Below are 17,819 nucleotides of genomic sequence, written 5' to 3' on the forward strand. Positions count from 1 at the left end.
TTTTTGCTTACTATTTACTTCGTGTAGGGCTTACTATTTGCTTACTATTTACTTAGCATAGGGATAATCTTATGAGCATAAAGTAAACTGAAAGTAGATCTTTGTAATTAAGAAAGCAGATCATTGTAATTAAGAGAAGGAGTAAGAAAGGAAGGAGGGGGAAATGTGGGAGCATGGCCCAGAGGGAGGGTAAGGTGGGAAATATCACTATGTTCTTAAGTCTGTATATATTAATTACAAGAAAGTTATTTACCTTAAATAAAAATATAAAAATAGAAAATACTTGAAAACACTACAGTTTTTTAAGAAAGAAAGAGGAATAAAGATGAATTGAGTATAAAAAAATAGAAGATAACTGCCATGAAAAGCCTCAATTAAACAATAGATGGCTTGTGCTTTATTGGACACCTTTTATTCCCATCAGAAAATAAGGCACAATTCTCCATCTGCTTCCTACAGTGGACTTGATAGACAGCTCCCTGATTCAGCATGTTCTACTACGTCAAAGTTTCTGGGAAGCTAGGAAGAGCTCACTTTCTGTGCAGCAGCTTTTTCAGGTGCTCGAAGAGCTTTTTCAGAAAGCCATGCTGGAAAAACCAGGACAGGTGCATCCCAGAGCGTCAGAACTTACTCTGAGCCTTCTCACAACCATATATGACAGGTAAGGAGGTGGATGTCACATTGCAACCTTGAAGGCCATATTTACTTGCCATTTGTTACTGACTATTTTGTGCTGTCTAAAGTTTGGTTAATGTTTGGCATATAACAAAGCTTGTTTGTTCTCCAAAAATTTATTGCTTATTCAGGAGGGCCAACAAACTCATATGTGCTTATCAGATTCACTACAGTAAATGGCCCAGGAATAGAAAAAACAGATGGGAGGGAGAGCCTCCATATTATTCATTCTGTTACATAAACTCAGTTCCACTCTAGGGAAGCATACACACTTTTGCTATGGCAATCATACCTCTGTACATAAGCCCTGGAAAACTACCCTTTGCTTTTGAATCTCTGCTCATTTCTTTGTAACCAATTATCAATTTTTGTTTCATTTATTTTTTTTAAATTTTTTAAAGATTTATTTATTTATTTGAAAGGCAGGGTTACAGAGAGGCAGATGCAGAGGTAAAGAGAGGTCTTCCATCTGCTGGTTCAATCCCCAGATGGCCGCAACAGCCAGAGCTGCTCTGATCCAAAGCCAGAAGCCAGGAGCTTCTTCCGGGTCTCCCTCATGGGTACAGGGGCTCAAGGACTTGGGGCAAATTTCCACTGCTTTCCCAGGCCATAGCAGAGAGTTAGATTGGAAGTAGAGCACCTGGGAGCCAAACCAGTGCCTGCATGGGATGTGGGCACTGCAGGTGGTAGCTTTACCCACTACACCACAGTGCAAGCACCCTGTTTCACTTTTTAGTTGGAATAACGTTAGACAAGCTGTACATGACTGGATAAATTATATGCCAGTTTAGAGTGTATCAAACCATTGATTGTGGGTGCTTTGGAGTCAATGATTCTGCTAGTATGAGTGTGTGTGTGTGTGTGTGTGTGGTGAGTATATGTTTTGCTGAGCTGCAGGGTTCACAGTCTTTTGCCCCTTCTCAGTTTGCCTTATATTGTATAGTCCTGACTCAGTAGATCTCATTCTTTAAAATAAACTTTTTAAAAACTGTACAGTGGGCAAAACATTTGGGATGTAGGGAAAAAGAATAAAGAAGAAGAAATATGCAGAGACTTCAAAAAGCTCAAAGAAAATGTGTATAAAAATGCATGAATTTCACAATGTTTGAGCCAAAATAATCTTATCTTTAAATTTCAGTTTTTAAAGGAACTTTTTGATGTACCCTCCTAGTACCCTTAAGTCTGTCTCCCGGGACAAGTACAGCATTAAACCACTGGGCAATTTCCTTACACATGTTTTCTTTTCTGGCTTATCATTTAATTTTTAATTGCATGAATAATATATGAGTATAAAAACATTTTCAAATTACTCATTCATGCTTTTAGCTGCCTTAAACTTTTGACTGTCATTTCTATGATCAGTCCCTGTCTCTAATCATCTTCCTGCCTTTGAAAATTGCTCTGCAGGTTTATAAGCTACATAATGAGTAGGCAAAAGATGGTTAGGCTCCAAGCAAGAGCTGTGAACTGGGGATTTTTTGGGGCATGGATACATAAACTTCTGCGCCTTTTGCGTTTTTGTGCTTGTCTTTGTTGCTTGGTTTCCAGACAGCTGAGAACTAAGGAGTTAGGCTGCCTGCTTCATGAAGAAGACGAAATGTGTCCTTGCATTCCCAGTGTTTAGCACAGAGAAGCATCCAGCAAAAATTTCCTGAATGAATGAATGAATGAATGATAAAACATTTTAATTCAATGTTCATCCTTCCAAATTCCAGATACAGGAAGAGAGGCCATGGAAAACTAGAACTCATAACTCCATGTAAGAAACATCCATTAATAGTTACAGTTTTTATAAATCACTTCATCGAGAATAACATTACTCTTTCCACTTTTTCTGTGTTTTGTTGCCATACAGCACAGGAACAGGTTTTCTCAAGCTCCTGCCTGTGGCTGCTGCCCTAATTGCCCTCTCGGGGGACAGCCCTCTCACAAAATACAGAGGTAAATGGACAGGAGGTTTGAGTGTCCTGAATTGCTGTGACTTGGAGTCCCAGATGCATTGTCCTCTTCAACCACTCCTATAACCCCAACATGATGACTTTCATTCTTCAGCATGGAATCAGCATGACTTGCTTGTTTATTAAAGAAAAATGCTTAATATTTGTAGAATTAAGGATTTTTAAAAGATCTATAACTTTCTAATTAGGCATTAATGAGTTGACCTTGACATTTATTTGTTTAGGAAGTATTCACATATCAGTAATTGCTATTTCTTTAAAGACTGGCATGATCCTCATATTGTCATTTACCAACCTCATGATTCATCAGAGACACACTGAATCATCAAGGGGTTGAACTATGATTGACTTTTCATTATTCAATGATTTAGCATAAAACGCCTTCAAAATAAGTAAATTATCAAGAATATAAATTTATTCTCCCTTTCTTTTCATGCCCACAAACTGTTCATTTAAATCACATACTATTCAAAAATACAACACAAAAATTCAACCTAAGGATTTCTTCTCCTCCCTTCCCCCATGTATCTAGCTCTTTTTCAGCTCTATGCAGAAAATAACAAGGGAGGTTATGATCCTGGAGCACGCATGACTCGAAGGATTTTTAGAAACCTACTAACAGATTTACAGCAGGTAAGTCCCTACTTAAGAATTCTAAATTTATTTCAGTTATAGTAGCCACATCTATTATTAAAGAATCTGGTTTGTTCGGTGTCAATTCTATCTTTATATAGCTTTCCATGCACTCTCCCCTTTATAGTAACTGCTATTATTTTAGTATGGGCTCCATTAACTTTAATCTGACCTATTACAAGTGCAGTTTAATGGATTTCTCCAGTTCACCTGCCCCCACACCCACAACTCTTCAACACTGAGATGGTGGCCTTTCCAAAATGCAGTTGTTACTCTTATGCTTGACATTCTATGTTGGACATTCATATCTGTAGGATGAAGTCTGAGCTCCTTAGCATAACGAAGCAAACTGAATTTACCTGATTCTTCTCTTTAAAAATAAAACATAAAATTATGATGCTTTTACAAATATTGCAGTGCCTGAGTTCATACCCATATCTTGCCCTGGATTCCAGCTTTCTACTAATGTAAACCCCAGAAAAGAAGTAGTGATGGGTCAAGTAATTCAGACCCTGCCACTCATGTGGGAGACCTGGATTGATTTCCCAGCTCCCAGCAGCCAGGCCCAGCCCCAGTTGTTGCAGGTGTTTGAGAAGTGAACCAGAGGATGGGTGCACTCTATTTATCTCTTTATTTCTCTCTCTTTTTCTTGCTTTCTCTTTCCTTTCTTCTTTCCTTCCTTCCTTCCTTCCTCTCTATGTCTCTCTCTTCCTCTTTCCCCAAAAAATACATATTTTTAAAAATCTATTTAGTCAGGGGACAAGCGTTTGGCACAGCAGTTAAGATGCTGCTTGGGGTGCTCATATCCCATCCCATGTCAGAGTACCTGAGTTCAAGCCCTGGTTCCTCTACCACTGATCCAGTGTCCTGCTGCCACCCACACAGGAGACCCAAATTGAGTTCCTGGCTCCTAGCTTCAGTCTGGCCCAGTCCTGGCTCTTGCCACCATTTGAAGGATGAGCCAGCAGCTCAGATCTCTCTCTCTCTTTTTCTGCATTTCATATTCATATATAAAAATGTTTTAAATCTATTTAATTCATTAATTAAAAGAAGGCACCTTAAGATGTACAATTACTCAAAAAGGAGGAAAACAAAGAGCAGACAGATAGATATGGAACAACTAATAGATTAGGAGTATAAAAGCAAATTTCAGTAAATGTAAGACTGGCTTTTATCAGAGATGGCAGATTGCTTCTCCACCAGGACAGAATTTATTTACATGTCCATGTAGATAAGAATTATTTGAATAGCTATCAATTTTCAATAAGTCAACTCTAATCTCTACAGAGTTGTAAAATGGCCTAGTCAAAGACAATGGTGCATCTCTAGATTCAGATAAGTACAATTGAGGAGATGTCTAGTCTCTTTTTCTCATTCCAAAGTGTTTCCTTTTTCTGTAGACTATACCCTTTCACTCCCGTATATCATGTAGAATTTCTAAAGTTTTCTGCTGTTATTGATTTCTAATGTATAACATTGTAGTGAGAAAAGTTACTCATATGATTTAAATATTCTTAAGTTTTTAAAAGATTTATTTATTTGAAAGTCAAAGTTACAAAGAGATAGAGAGACAGAAAGAGAGCTCGTCCATATTTTGGTTCACTCCCCAGGCTAAAGGCAGGAGCCAGGTTCTTCATCTGAGTCTCCCACCTGGGTAACAAGAGCCTAAACACTTGGGCCATCTCTGCTGCTTTGCCCAGGCCATTAGCAGGGAATTAGATTGGAAATGGAGAAGCCAGGACAAGAACTGAATATTTTATGGGATGCGGAAGTCATAGGCAGCAGCCTTAGATACTACACAACAATGCTGGCCCCAATTTTCTTAAAATTTTTAAAGATGTATGTTGTCACCTAACATACGATCTATCCTGGAAAATGTTTCATATGTGAGAATAATGTGTTATTTCGCAGGAATTGGAAGGAATGTTCTGTTGATATTTGGTTTATTTGAGCATGAATACAGTTTAAATACAATATTTTTTGTTGAGTTTCTATCTAAACAATCTCTCCACAGCTGCAAGTCAAGTGCTAAAGTTCTCTAATATTTTATTTATGTTAATTTCTCCCTTCAAATATATTTATATGTCCTGATGTTGGCTGAATATATATTTAAAATGTTTTCTCTTGGTGAATTTATTCCTTTATAATTAATTATATAATGACTTTGTCTCATTTTGTAGTTGCTGATTAAAAGTCTCTTCACTTTCACTCTGTATGTATCCTTACAGGTGAAGTGAGTGTCTTTTAGGAAAGCTATACCTGAGTGTTGTTTTTTTAAATCTGTTCAGCAGCTACCTTATGTTTTTTAATTGAGGGATTTAATCCATTTATATTCAAGGTAATTAATAATAGATAAGGACTTACTGCTTCCATTTTTTTAAAAATGTATATTTATTTACTTATTTGTTTGATAGAGAAGGAGAACCAAAGAGTGGGCAAGATCTTTCATCTGCTGATTCATTCTCCAAATGGCCGAAATGGCCAGAGCTGGGCCTGGCCAAAGCAGGGAGCCAGGAGCTTCATCAGAGTTTCACATATGCCTGGGCCCAAACACTTGAGCCATCTGCTGCTGCCTTCCGAGGCTCATTAGCAAAAAGCTGGATCAGAAGTGGAGGAGCAGGGACTAGAACTGGCACTCGTATGGGACGCTGGTTATCCTAGGTGTCTGCTTACCTACTTTACCACAACTACTCCTGCTTTTAAAATTGTTTTCTTGCTGTTTTGTAGATCCTTCCTTTTTTCCTCTCTTATTTTTTTCCTTTGTGAGTAAGTGTTTTTCTCTGGTAATGTGTTCTGATTCCTTGATTTTTTTGTTTTAGTACATCTATTAAAAGTTGCTGCTTATAATAGAGGCTTTTAAATAAATCTTACAATTATAGCAGGTTATTTTAAACTTCTATCAACTAAACTTTGATTACAAAAAATCCTTTACATATTAATTACTCCCCCCATTCTGAATTTTGCAATTAACATCTCTTTACATTGCATATTCCTTAATAAGCTAGTACAGTTATGATTTTAATAGTTTTATCATTTAATTTTTTGCTAATGAAGATAAACGTGTAAGTGATTTACATACCACCCTCAAGTTAGCATTCTGAATTTGCTGTGTGCTTACTGTTACCAGTGAGTTCTATACTCTTACAGGTCTTCATGTTACTCATTAGTAGACTTTTTCAACTTGAAAAACTAATATTTCTTATAAGGTAGTTGTATTGGTAATGAATACTCTCAGCTTCCATTTGTGAAAGTCTTTATTTCTCTTTCGCTTCTGTACCATCTTTGCTGAGTGCAGTATTCTTGGTTTGTAGTTTCACTTCAGTACTCTCTCTTGACCTATAAACTTTCTGCTCAGTGAAACTCCCGTATATGTGATTTGTTGCTCTTCCTCTGTTGCTTTCAGGATCTACTCTTTGTCTTTGGCCTTTGAAAATTTAATTATAATGCAGTCGTATCTTGATGTATGCAGCTAGCAAAATCCAAGAATGCTGTATTAAATGGCATAGTATTCTCATATAACTTATGAACATCCTCCAGACTACTTATAGCACCTAATATAATATAATCTCCAGATTATTTATAAAACCTGATGCAATGTAAGTTCTATGAGATTAGTTGGCATACTATATAGTCTACAGAGCAATGACAAACAAGACAAAGTCAGCACATGTTCAGTACAGATACAACTTTTAAAAAAATCCTGAATCTGGGATTGATTTAATCCATATACACAGAAAAAGACAACTGTATGTTGTGAAGTTGTCTTATTTAGATTGAATCTGATTATAGACCTTTGATCTTCCAATATGTAGATATTTACATCTGTCTCCAAGTTAGGAGAGTTTCCATTTATTGTTTCATATATACACTTTCTATCACTTTATCTTTCTATACTCCCTCTTGAATGTCAATGATTCATACTATAAGTTATAAGCTTTCTTAATTCCCTTTAAGTCTTTTTCTTCTTTCTCTATTGACAGTAAAACTCATATTCCAAACCATCTGTGTTTGAGTTCACATATAATTCTGCTTATTGAATCCTGCTGTTGATGTTCTCTGTTACATTTTTCATTTTGTGCATTTTATTTTTCTTCTCTAAGAAGTTTTTTGTTTGTTTCAACCTCTATGTTAAATTTCTTTGATAAACTTCTGAATTATCTTTCTGTGTGTTCTAGTAATTTGTTGGCATCCCTTAAACAGTTGTTTTGTATCCATTGTCTGGCAGCTCATATATCTCTACATCACTGACACCTTCATATGTCTATTTTGTGACATCAGTCCCTGGCACTATATTTTGTCTGTTTGGTGACATAATATTTCCTTGATGGTTCTTGATCCTGTAGTTATGCTTTGATATCTCTGCATAGAAGTTATTCTGGCTCTGGTCCAACTCTGCCTGGGAACCTCTTTCAGCTGTAAGCCTGTCTAGAAATTTAAGGCAGATCATCTGTTGTGGCCTTTAAACCCATGAACACTGCAGCTATCACAGCACTAGGAGGCGCCTTAAGCCCAAGAGCACCACAACTGTGCCATACAAGGTTAATTTCAAGCTCCCAGCCACTGTGTCCTGCCTATGACTGTGAGTTATTTAGAACCCAAAGCCATGTAATCAGCAAGTGGAACTTGAGTTCATCTCACAGAGCCTATGATCTCCCATCCAGGACCAGGGCACATCTAAATGCTCTGTTCTCAGGTATGGCCTGCAGTTAGGCATGATGGTATTCTGTCTAGTGCTGAATACTGGTAGTGAGCCCAGTAATGGAGCCCAATGTAAAGTCCCATGCTACTTTCCTTTGTTTCCCCCAAGTGGATGGCATCTTTCCAAGCTGTACTGTTGTGGTTTGGGGGAGGATGGGTGCTGCAGGTAATATAAAAATTCTCTTTTGTACCTTCTTCCAGTCACCTGTTTTATTATGATATATAAACAGATACTATGACCTAGTACCTGGTCTCCTTAGCTCTTGTGTAGGTAGTTTTCTGCCTGGATAGTTGTTCAAATTGATGTTTCTGTAGAGATGATAACTAGAGAGTTCTATTATACCATCTTGCTCCACCATCCTCATCTTTCTCCAAGATGTGTATATTTCTTAATTAGAATGATGATTTTTAAACATGGTATAAGGCTAAAACATCAGGTATAGACACTTTCAATCTGTTCTGGTGATTATGCCCATTTTCTGAGGACTCCCAGGAATGTCTCAGGGAACCACCACAGCATAGGCCCTTATTCAATAACCCCACATCTCACAACTCAAGCAGATGGGGAGCCTATGAGAATAGGAAAATCTGTTCATCCATGTACATGATCAAACCGTTAAGACTAGCGTGTTTAGAAAATGGTTGTTAAGAAAGAATATGGGCTGAGGGAGCTTTTTCTTTCTTCATTAGAATTTCTTATACTCCCTTCCTGACTTGGGTCCCAAAATATTGCCCTTGTTTCAGACTCAACTGAGGTCAGTCAGCTGCTGAAATGGCAGCTCCTGAGCACCACATGGCCCACACATCCCATGTGTTAGTGCACTCCTGAGAAAACTATTAGGAAGGCAGAGATTTGCATAGCAAATTATCATCCTATCCACTTCCATTATGGACTCAGATGTATTCCCATAGAAAATTCCAAGCCCCACTATGTGATTCAAATCCTCCCCTAAGTATCCTAATTATCATTTCAAGTGGTGCTCTGCTTGTTCCAGCAGGCCACATTTAATTCTTCCATAGAACACCTGCAAGAAATTAGTCAAATGGGCAATTAATCCACAAAATCTTTGTGAACACACTTACAAGCAAAAATTTAGGCCAAAACCCATGACAGAATTAGCTTTATTTTCACTGATGTCAGAATCAGAACTGGCAAGTCAATGCCATATTATCTACCTCCCTTATTTTACAAATTAGGTAAAATTCCTTTCTAGGGACTCAAGGACAGGAAAGGAGGTTTAATGTTGAATCAGCAACACAGTCTAAATAAGTGGTCCAGTTAGTTCATCAGTACTCACAGGCCAAAAGATGGGTAATGAGTTTTTTTTTTTCCAGACAAAAGCTAAATAACACTGGGAGTAGTTACTTACAGTCACGACAGGGTTATTATCCATTTAGAGTACAAGCCATCTTGTCACCATTACACAAATGTTTGTTGACTTCTGCCTGGCTAATTGTCAGCAAAGAGATTCTAAGTGCCACTTTCCTGATTAGAAGAATGTTGATTCAAGTTGATGGACTCAGCAGGGGGTCTCTGAGATTACTTTTGAGCTTGCAGGCAATGCCTGCTGAGAGTCTGTTGTACAGAAGACATCAGATGCAAAATTAGGACCTGTTACCAAATGGGAACAAATAGAAGTGACAATACATATATCTATTCATCTGTATGATGTCAGAGCCAAATCCCTCACCATCTTGGCAGTCATAAGGAGTTCTCAATCTCTTAGTTAACCTACTTATAGTGACTGTGATTAAAAGATGAAAAGCACTGAATAAGTTTGTATACATTGAGCTACTACGATATACATTAGACTCAAATGTTACAAAATTTTTGTGACATCCATCAACCAAGAGTATAAAGCACTCTGGAGTGCGACTCCCATTTCTGCAGCACACTTGCTTTTTTTGATCTTATACAAAATGCTGACTATCAATCAACCCTTGTTCTCTTTATTTTAAAAATACTTGGTTGAGTGATCAGTACTGTGGTATGGTGGGCTGAGCCCCACCCTGTGGTGCCGGCAACCCATGTGTGTCCCGGCTGCTCCTCTTCCAATCCAGCTCTCTGCTATGGCCTAGGAGGGCAGCAGAGATGGCCCAGGTACTTGGGCCCTTGTACCCACATGAGAGACCTGGAATAGGCTCCTGGCTCCTATCTGCAGATTGGCCCAGCTCTGGCTATTGCAGTCATTGGGGAGTGACCCAGCAGGTGTAAGACCTTTCTGTCTCTCCCTCTCTCTGTCTGTAGCTCTGCCCCTCAAATAAATAAATTTTAAAAATCTTAAAAAATAGCTGGTTGATAAATAAAAATTATATGAGCATATTCAAAGTGTACAATATGGTGATTTGACATGGGAATACATTGTGTAATGATTACTGCGGTCAAATTAATGAACACTCAGGGCATTTGGTATAGCAGTTAAGATGCGCCTTGGGATGCCTTAATTCCATACCACCGTGCCTGGATTGGAACTCCACTTCCAATTCCAGCTTCTTGCTAAAGTGTACCCTGAGGAGCACCAGGCAATGGATCAAGTACTGGGGTCCCTGCTACCCATGAAGGAAGCCTAGATCTTGTGGTTGCAGGTATTTGGAGAGTAAAATAACAATGGAAAGATCTATATTTCTGTCCCTCTGTCTTTCAAATGAAAATGTGAACAACTTAATTAATGTTTAGTCAACAAAAAAATTAATACATCAATCACCCATGGTTACCATATATGGAACATGAGGGTTGAGGACACTTAAAATCTGCTCTTATATAAAATTTTGAAAATAAAATACAATATTATTAACTAGTCATCATTTAATAACTGAACATTTATATCCTTTACACCTAAGACCCTAGAAGCCACCATTCTACTCTTTTGATAAGTTCAGCTCTTTACCCCATGCAAATGATATCAGGCAATATTTGTCTCTCTGTGTCTGATTTATTTCACTTGGGATTTTGTACTCCAGGTTCAGCCATGTTGTAGCAAAGGACAGGATTTCCTTCCTTTTTAAGAATGAATTGTATTCCATTGTATGTGTGTACCATTTTTTTATTCATTCTTCAGTGTCAAGGACCCTTGGATTCATTCTACATCTTGGTTATTGTGAAAATGGCTGCAAAGAACATGGGAATGCAGGTGTCTCTTCAACATACGGACTTCATTCCTTTCACTCCTTGTTTTAATAAACATGATGATCACCACCCTACCTCAGACATTGGTGTTTGTTAAATAAGATGATGCTAAATAGTTTTAAAAGATATCCCCCAAAATTACCCTAAACTGCAATAAGTATCATTGTGATATACATTCCATAGGTAACAAGGGCAAAGAAAGGTCAAAATAAGTTGAACAGTGCCATAATAAGTGAAACAACATAAGCCATCTCTTTAATGCCCCAACTACCAGACTTTTTTCTCTCACCCACCTCAACTTGTTCATTCATTGTCTCAACTCAAACTGCCAAAATACAGAAATGTATTTTGTTTGCGTCTATTGAGACAGTTCACTCAAGCTCAGAAAACAAATACTTGTGATTCCTTGGCCGTAAGCCCTCTCACTCAGGTTTGCTGATTCAAGTGGCCATATACTTCTACATTTTCTAAAAGCTGACATGATTGCTTCTTGCAGATCCCAGCTGTTGTGGGCGAGAGTTGCTCTCTGTGCTCTGTGGAAAGTGCTACAAGAGGCTGTTTCCAAGGGGTGAGTGCCATGCACATGTCCCTAGGAGTTGGGGACAGACATCATTGAAGAGTTTGCCAACTAATTTAAATTATGGACCCCATATGGCATCCTAGACAACCTCATTTAGGAGGTAGACTTGCCTCCAACTTTTCATGTGATAAACATTTTCAGCAGAGTTGCCAGAAATACAGCCACAAAAAAGGATGAAAATACACAGCTATACCTAGAAATGCATCTTAGAAAGCCATTGTTTTTCAGGTGTTGAGCCCTACAATTAAAGAGGAGAAATTCTTATCTTGGATGCAGTCTGAGCCTCTGATCCTCCTGTGGCTTCCAACCTGTTATAGACTATCAGTCACTGAAATTGTCACTCACCCTGTCCGGTGCAGCATCTGTCGGACCTTCCCGATCTTAGGACTGAGGTATAGTCACCATCAGTATCCACAGATTGTCATTCTCCAAATGGTTCTGAACATGGAACAGTATTATCTTCAGTGTCCTTCTCATACATCTGGAACACAGTTGGCTTCATGGGCTCAATAATTCTCTGCATGAGGCACTTTGGTTGACAATAAATTCTATTCATTTTCTATAATTGATTGATTCTGTAATTGATTGATATTAAATTCTAAACTGACTTTTAAAAAAATTTATTTATTTGAAATGTGGAGTTAGAGAGAGAGAGAGAAAGATGAGAGAGAAAGAGGAAGAGAATGAGAGGGGGCCAGCGCTGTGGTGCAGTAGGTTAATCCTCTGCCTGTAGTGCTGGCATCCCAGATAGGTGCTGGTTCTAGTCCTGGTTGCTCCTCTTCCACTCCAGCTCTCTGCTGTGACCTGGGAAAGTAGTAGAAGATGGCCCAAGTCCCTGGGCCCCTGAACCCGCATGGTACCTGACTCCTGGCTTTGGATTGGCGCAATTCTGGCCGTTGCAGCCATTTGGAGAGTGAACCAACAGAAGGAAGACCTTTCTCTCTGTCTCTCCCTCTCACTGTCTGTAACTCTAACTCTCAAATAAAATAAATAAAATCTTTAAAAAGAGAGAGAGAGAGAGAAAGAGACCTTCCATCTACTGGTTCACACCCCCAAAATGGCCACAACAGCCAGGGCTGGACCAAGCCAAAGCCAGGAACCTAGAACTCCATTTGGGCCTCCCATGTGGGTGGCAAGAGCCCCAGTATTTGGGTCATATTCCATTGATTTCTAAGGTACATTGTTAGGGAGCTAGATCAGAAGCAGAGCAGTTGGGACTCAAACTGGCACTCCTATGGGATGCTGGCATTGCAGGCTGTGGCTTAACCCATTGCTCCAGAACGCCATCCCCAGCCAGTAACATTTTTATTGCTCCTAGAAAAAAAATTATTTTTGGTTGCAGGAAAAAAAAAACTCTTAAATACTTTGGAGCCACCAAAAACAACAACATTTCAACAACATTAAATAACATTAAACAACATTAAACAACATTTCATAACAACATTAAAACAAGTTATAAGCTCCTATAAGAGTAATACTGTTATGCGCAATTTCCAGAGATGTTAAATGTCTTAGTTCACATGTTTAACAAGTGGCAGGGGCTGATGGTTTGATACTGTGCTGTCTCCCTGTACAGACAACTAAGAACAAGACCTCAAGTCCAAACAAATGATCAGCATATGGTAGAACAACACAGGCCTGATCTTCTCTCCATCTAGGAGAAAAGGCATATCTGAAAGCTGGGTCTGGGGATGAGAGAGTCATATCTTTGGAAAAGTATTTTATCTGAGAGAAAGAGAGTTATATGTGTACCATAAATAAAGCAATAAGGAAGTAAAATAAGAATCTCTATTAAAGGCTGGAAGAATAAAGCAGGGAACTTAGGTAAATGCCAGGTGTGGGAACCCAATTACTCATGTTGGGTGAACACAGGTGTAGGGACTGGAGATGAGGTGGGACTGATACACTAGGGCATCCAGGTAACCAAAAACACATCAAAGCTGAGGGTCCTTAGAAGGGGAAGGAGCCAAGGGCCTCAGGACTTCCGTCATTCACTAACTCACACTTCAAACGTGCTCCCCAGAGAATCGCTCTTCCGTGTCTACTAAAACCCAGGTTTTAGTTTCACTGAGGGAGCAAATTAAGTTTGCAGAGAATTTGGAGGACACCGTGAAACTTCATTCATGAAAAACTCCTTGCAAATAACAACATTAAGCTATGTAATATAAATGAGAAAGACTGTTGCAAGCCAAGCATGACCAAAGGAATCTCTATACTAGAATGAAAAATAAACTCTTTTTATTGGACAATGAAGGAACATGAATATTATTATGTTTTATGCATATTGCAATCATTTAACAAAAAAGTATTGTGAAAGTTGTGTTTTATATAATTTTGTAGTTATTATATGTCATAAAGGTGCAAAATTAACTTTGAAATTACATAAAACACTTTTATGTTGAAATTTTTACAAAGTCATTATATATAACATAAATCTGACATTATTCCTATTTCATAGATGGCAAAAAATTGTCTCAAAGAGTTTAAGAAAATATCTCAGATCACCCTTATCTTTCAAAAGTGAGATTAAGCTTCCTCTGAAAAATGCTGCCATGAGAATTGTCTTTCCCCCTAAACATCCAAGGCAAAGGTGAATAAGGAGGGGTGGACCAAATGATGTCTGAGGCTTCTTGCAGCTCTAACTTTCTGGGTATACTGAAGATGCCTTGGATGTATTACAGTACCAATCTTAAACTTGTGTTTTTGGCTCTCAGAAAACACAAATAATAGCTTTGGTTTTAGGGAACCTTATGAAGCCATTTTACAGTAGAAGCATTTAAAGATCCACAAGTAGTCGGAAGAAGACAAAGATTTAGCCTTTCAAAGAAAGAAATGTACAAAGACCAGAGATTGTTTCTAAACCAGCAATTAAATCCTAGAAGGATAAGTCGCGTTCATGTCCTCCATGAGCCCTGTGAGGTTTAGATGTGACTGGGGGTAAACCTTGGTTCGTTTGTTTGTTTGTTTGTTTGTTTTTTTGACAGGCAGAGTGGATAGTGAGAGAGAGAGACAGAGAGAAAGCTCTTCCTTTTGCCGTTGGTTCACCCTCCAATGGCCGCCATGGCTGGCGCACTGCGGCCGGCGCACCGCGCTGATCCGAAGGCAGGAGCCAGGTGCTTCTCCTGGTCTCCCGTGGGGTGCAGGGCCCAAGCACTTGGGCCATCCTCCACTGCACTCCCGGGCCACAGCAGAGAGCTGGCTTGGAAGAGGGGCAACTGGGACAGAATCCGGCGCCCCAACCGGGACTAGAACCTGGTGTGCCAGCGCCGCTAGGTGAAGGATTAGCCTATTGAGTCGTGGTGCCTGCTTAAACCTTGGTTCTTTATGGGCAAAATCATCAACATGGACCCCTCTCATTTCATACACCTGTAGGAATTTTATAGCACATAGAGAAACAGATTCAAGGTTGGAGTCAGAATATTGTCCTAGACATGTCAAATGTAGCTATACAGTAGTGCTAGACAAAGCAGCTAGAATGGATAGCTCATCAAATAACCCTTTATTGAATGATGCACTGTATTGAAAAAGTGAATGCCTCCCCATGTTTTGAAAAGCGAATGCCTTCTCACTTGTGCTTGTTGAACACTTTTCAAAGCTTGGTATTATGTTGCAAGGCTGCTAGGGCAGGTTTGCTAGCTTCATTTTCCTATTGAAGAAACTTAATCATTCATTCAACGTCATTCAAATAACAATCATTGAAAGCTCCCGGATATCATGTATGCTCTAAAGCAGTGAGTTTCAGTTTCCAATCCAACTGTTATTAGTACTCCAGTTCTTAATGGTGGTGTATGAATAAAAACCTCAAGCCTCCCACCTTAGTGGTCTGATCTAATAGTTAAAACAGCAGGCTCTTCATTCCAGTGTTATACCAGGGCTCAAAACCTTGTCTAACACTAAATAGCTATATAACTTTGTGGAAGTTACTTAAAGTCTCTTGATTCAATTTCCTCAATCTGTAAAAAGAGTACAATAGCAAGAATGCTTTACCTTAAAGAACTCCCATGGAGGCTGACTGCTCAACACCTGTAAACTGCTATGCATAGAAAGTGCTCAAAACTGTAGCTGTTGCCATAGCCACTCAATGTTACTTATTAATATCCTGCCATGAGACTCTGTTGAGGTAAAGCAGTAAACAAAGGCAGCTGAGGTCGATCTCAAGGCATTTATATACTCTTGTTCTGCCTTCACATGGCTTGGATCAGACTGGCAAAACCTTCCGCTATCTTGGCCTCAAATTTTTATTCCTCTGTTCTTCAGGATGAATAGTGGGACTGAGAGATTGGATGTCCTCTAAACCCTTCCTGTTTACTGCAGTCTGTGTTACTTTATTCCTCCTCTTCTTTCTATCTGGGATTTTCTCCACTTTTTTTTTTTTTTGGACAGGTAGAGTTACAGACAGTGAGAGAGAGAGAGACGGAGAGAAAGGTCTTCCCTCCGTTGACACAATTCACTCTCCAAATGGCTGCAATGGCCAGAGCTGTGCCGATCCGAAGCCAGGAGCCAGGTGCTTCTTCCTGATCTGCCATGCAGGTGCAGGAGACCAAGGACTTGGGCCATCCTCCACTGCACTCCTGGGCCACAGCAGAGAGCTGGACTGGAAGAGTAACAACCAGGACTAGAACTGGCACCCATATGGGATGCCACCGCCGCAGGCAGAGGATTAACCTAGTGCGCCATGGCGCCGGCCCCTCCTCTGCTTTTATCTTCAGCCCTGCCTTCATAGACAGCCTTAGTCTCACTTCTTCCACAAAAGCGCATTCAACCATACCAGCCCACAGGGAGCCCCCCTCTGCATCTCTCTGGTAGCACTAATTTCCCTTGACTTGCACTTGGCATTTAACCACATATCGCCTCCTTGTGCTCACTGACACTTCAAGCTTCCATGTCAACTTTATGAAGCAAGACCAGAAACTTGAAAAGCACTGGAATCTTTTTATGTTTGTTTTTTGGACTTTTTAAGGGTGAAGGGAATATCATTATGTTCTTAGAATCATATCTACAAAGCACATTGAATCTGTTAAAAGCTAATTAAAATTTTAAAAAATTAAAATATAAAAAAACAGTTGAAAACTCCAATGCTTACAGGGACAAGGCAAGTCACATATAAAGGAAAAGTAGGATGGTTAGGGGCTGTACTGAGCTGAGGAGCTTAGGTCCAGGCTAAAAGGACTAGCAGTCACTTTGTTCTTACCAGTCATTGGCATGGAGGAAGACAGAGCTTTATGTCAAATAAACTCATAGCTAGAGAAGAGTCAAAATATCAGGAACAATTGTACAGAGTTCTGATATTGTATAGACAACTGTATGATTCATTCACATATGCTTATAAGTTACTAATTCATGACTGCTAGGTCTCATCAGCTCTGCCTTGACACCATAGTATTTTCCAAGTGTTTCAAGATATCCCTCCTTTCGAGAGTATCTCAAGATTCTCTTCTCCTCTTTGGACCACAAGGAATTTTAAGTTTGTAACCATTTATAAAAGAAAGTCTGCAATGTCAGCTTGTCACAAAATGCAGATATGGTGTCACTCAACTTTTGACTGATGGGAAACTCCCCTGCCTCTGCTTTCTTTCCTATGTACAAACTCCTAGAAAATGACCATAGCTTATTTCAACATTCTTTGTCAATGGCTTAATTCTCCCCAAAACCATGCAAAAATGTAGTTCTAATATTATGGCATTTCATAGATTTTTCTAGTGAAGCCAAGGAAAATCCTGAGGTTTTTGTTGTAGTTGTTAGTGAATAAAATTCAAGGTAGTTGATTGCATTATGCAATGATGCAAAATATGGTTTGCAGACTTAAAGATCTCTCATAAGGCTTATAGCACACAGTACTTTAGGTAAAGAATTCACACTGTATCTTATGGGGAAGGATCAGATTTTTTAACCATAGCTTGTTAATAAAATCATATTAATATAATACCATATAGAAGACACTATCAAAAGAACATTTCTTTGGTTAAATAAAAGCAACAAGGATGATCAATTGGTATAGCAGTTGGGAAACCACAGAGGATGCCCCCAATCCATATGAGAGTGCTTGGGTTCAAGTCCTGCCTGTACTTTCCATTCCAATTTCCTGCTAATGCTTGCCCTGAGAGGCAGCAGGTGATGATAAAAGCTCTTTGGATTGAGTTCCTAGACC

The 17,819-nt window shown here is 39.1% G+C and overlaps 1 protein-coding gene across 1 annotated transcript in view; it reads left to right on the top strand.

Moving 5' to 3' along the window:
- DYTN (dystrotelin) overlaps window positions 1-17,819 on the top strand; it is a 75,495-nt gene that overhangs the window by 16,850 nt on the left and 40,826 nt on the right. Inside the window, exons 3-7 of the mRNA XM_089329977.1 lie at window positions 460-661; window positions 2,531-2,616; window positions 3,166-3,266; window positions 11,588-11,659; window positions 11,900-12,063. Of these exons, the coding sequence (XP_089186103.1) occupies window positions 460-661; window positions 2,531-2,616; window positions 3,166-3,266; window positions 11,588-11,659; window positions 11,900-12,063 (625 nt within the window). The remainder of the gene's footprint in view (window positions 1-459; window positions 662-2,530; window positions 2,617-3,165; window positions 3,267-11,587; window positions 11,660-11,899; window positions 12,064-17,819) is intronic.

The sequence above is a fragment of the Oryctolagus cuniculus genome, chromosome 3 (assembly GCF_051225735.1).
Source record: "Oryctolagus cuniculus isolate XC-2025 breed Fujian yellow rabbit chromosome 3, ASM5122573v1, whole genome shotgun sequence".
Taxonomy (NCBI): Eukaryota; Metazoa; Chordata; class Mammalia; order Lagomorpha; family Leporidae; genus Oryctolagus; species Oryctolagus cuniculus.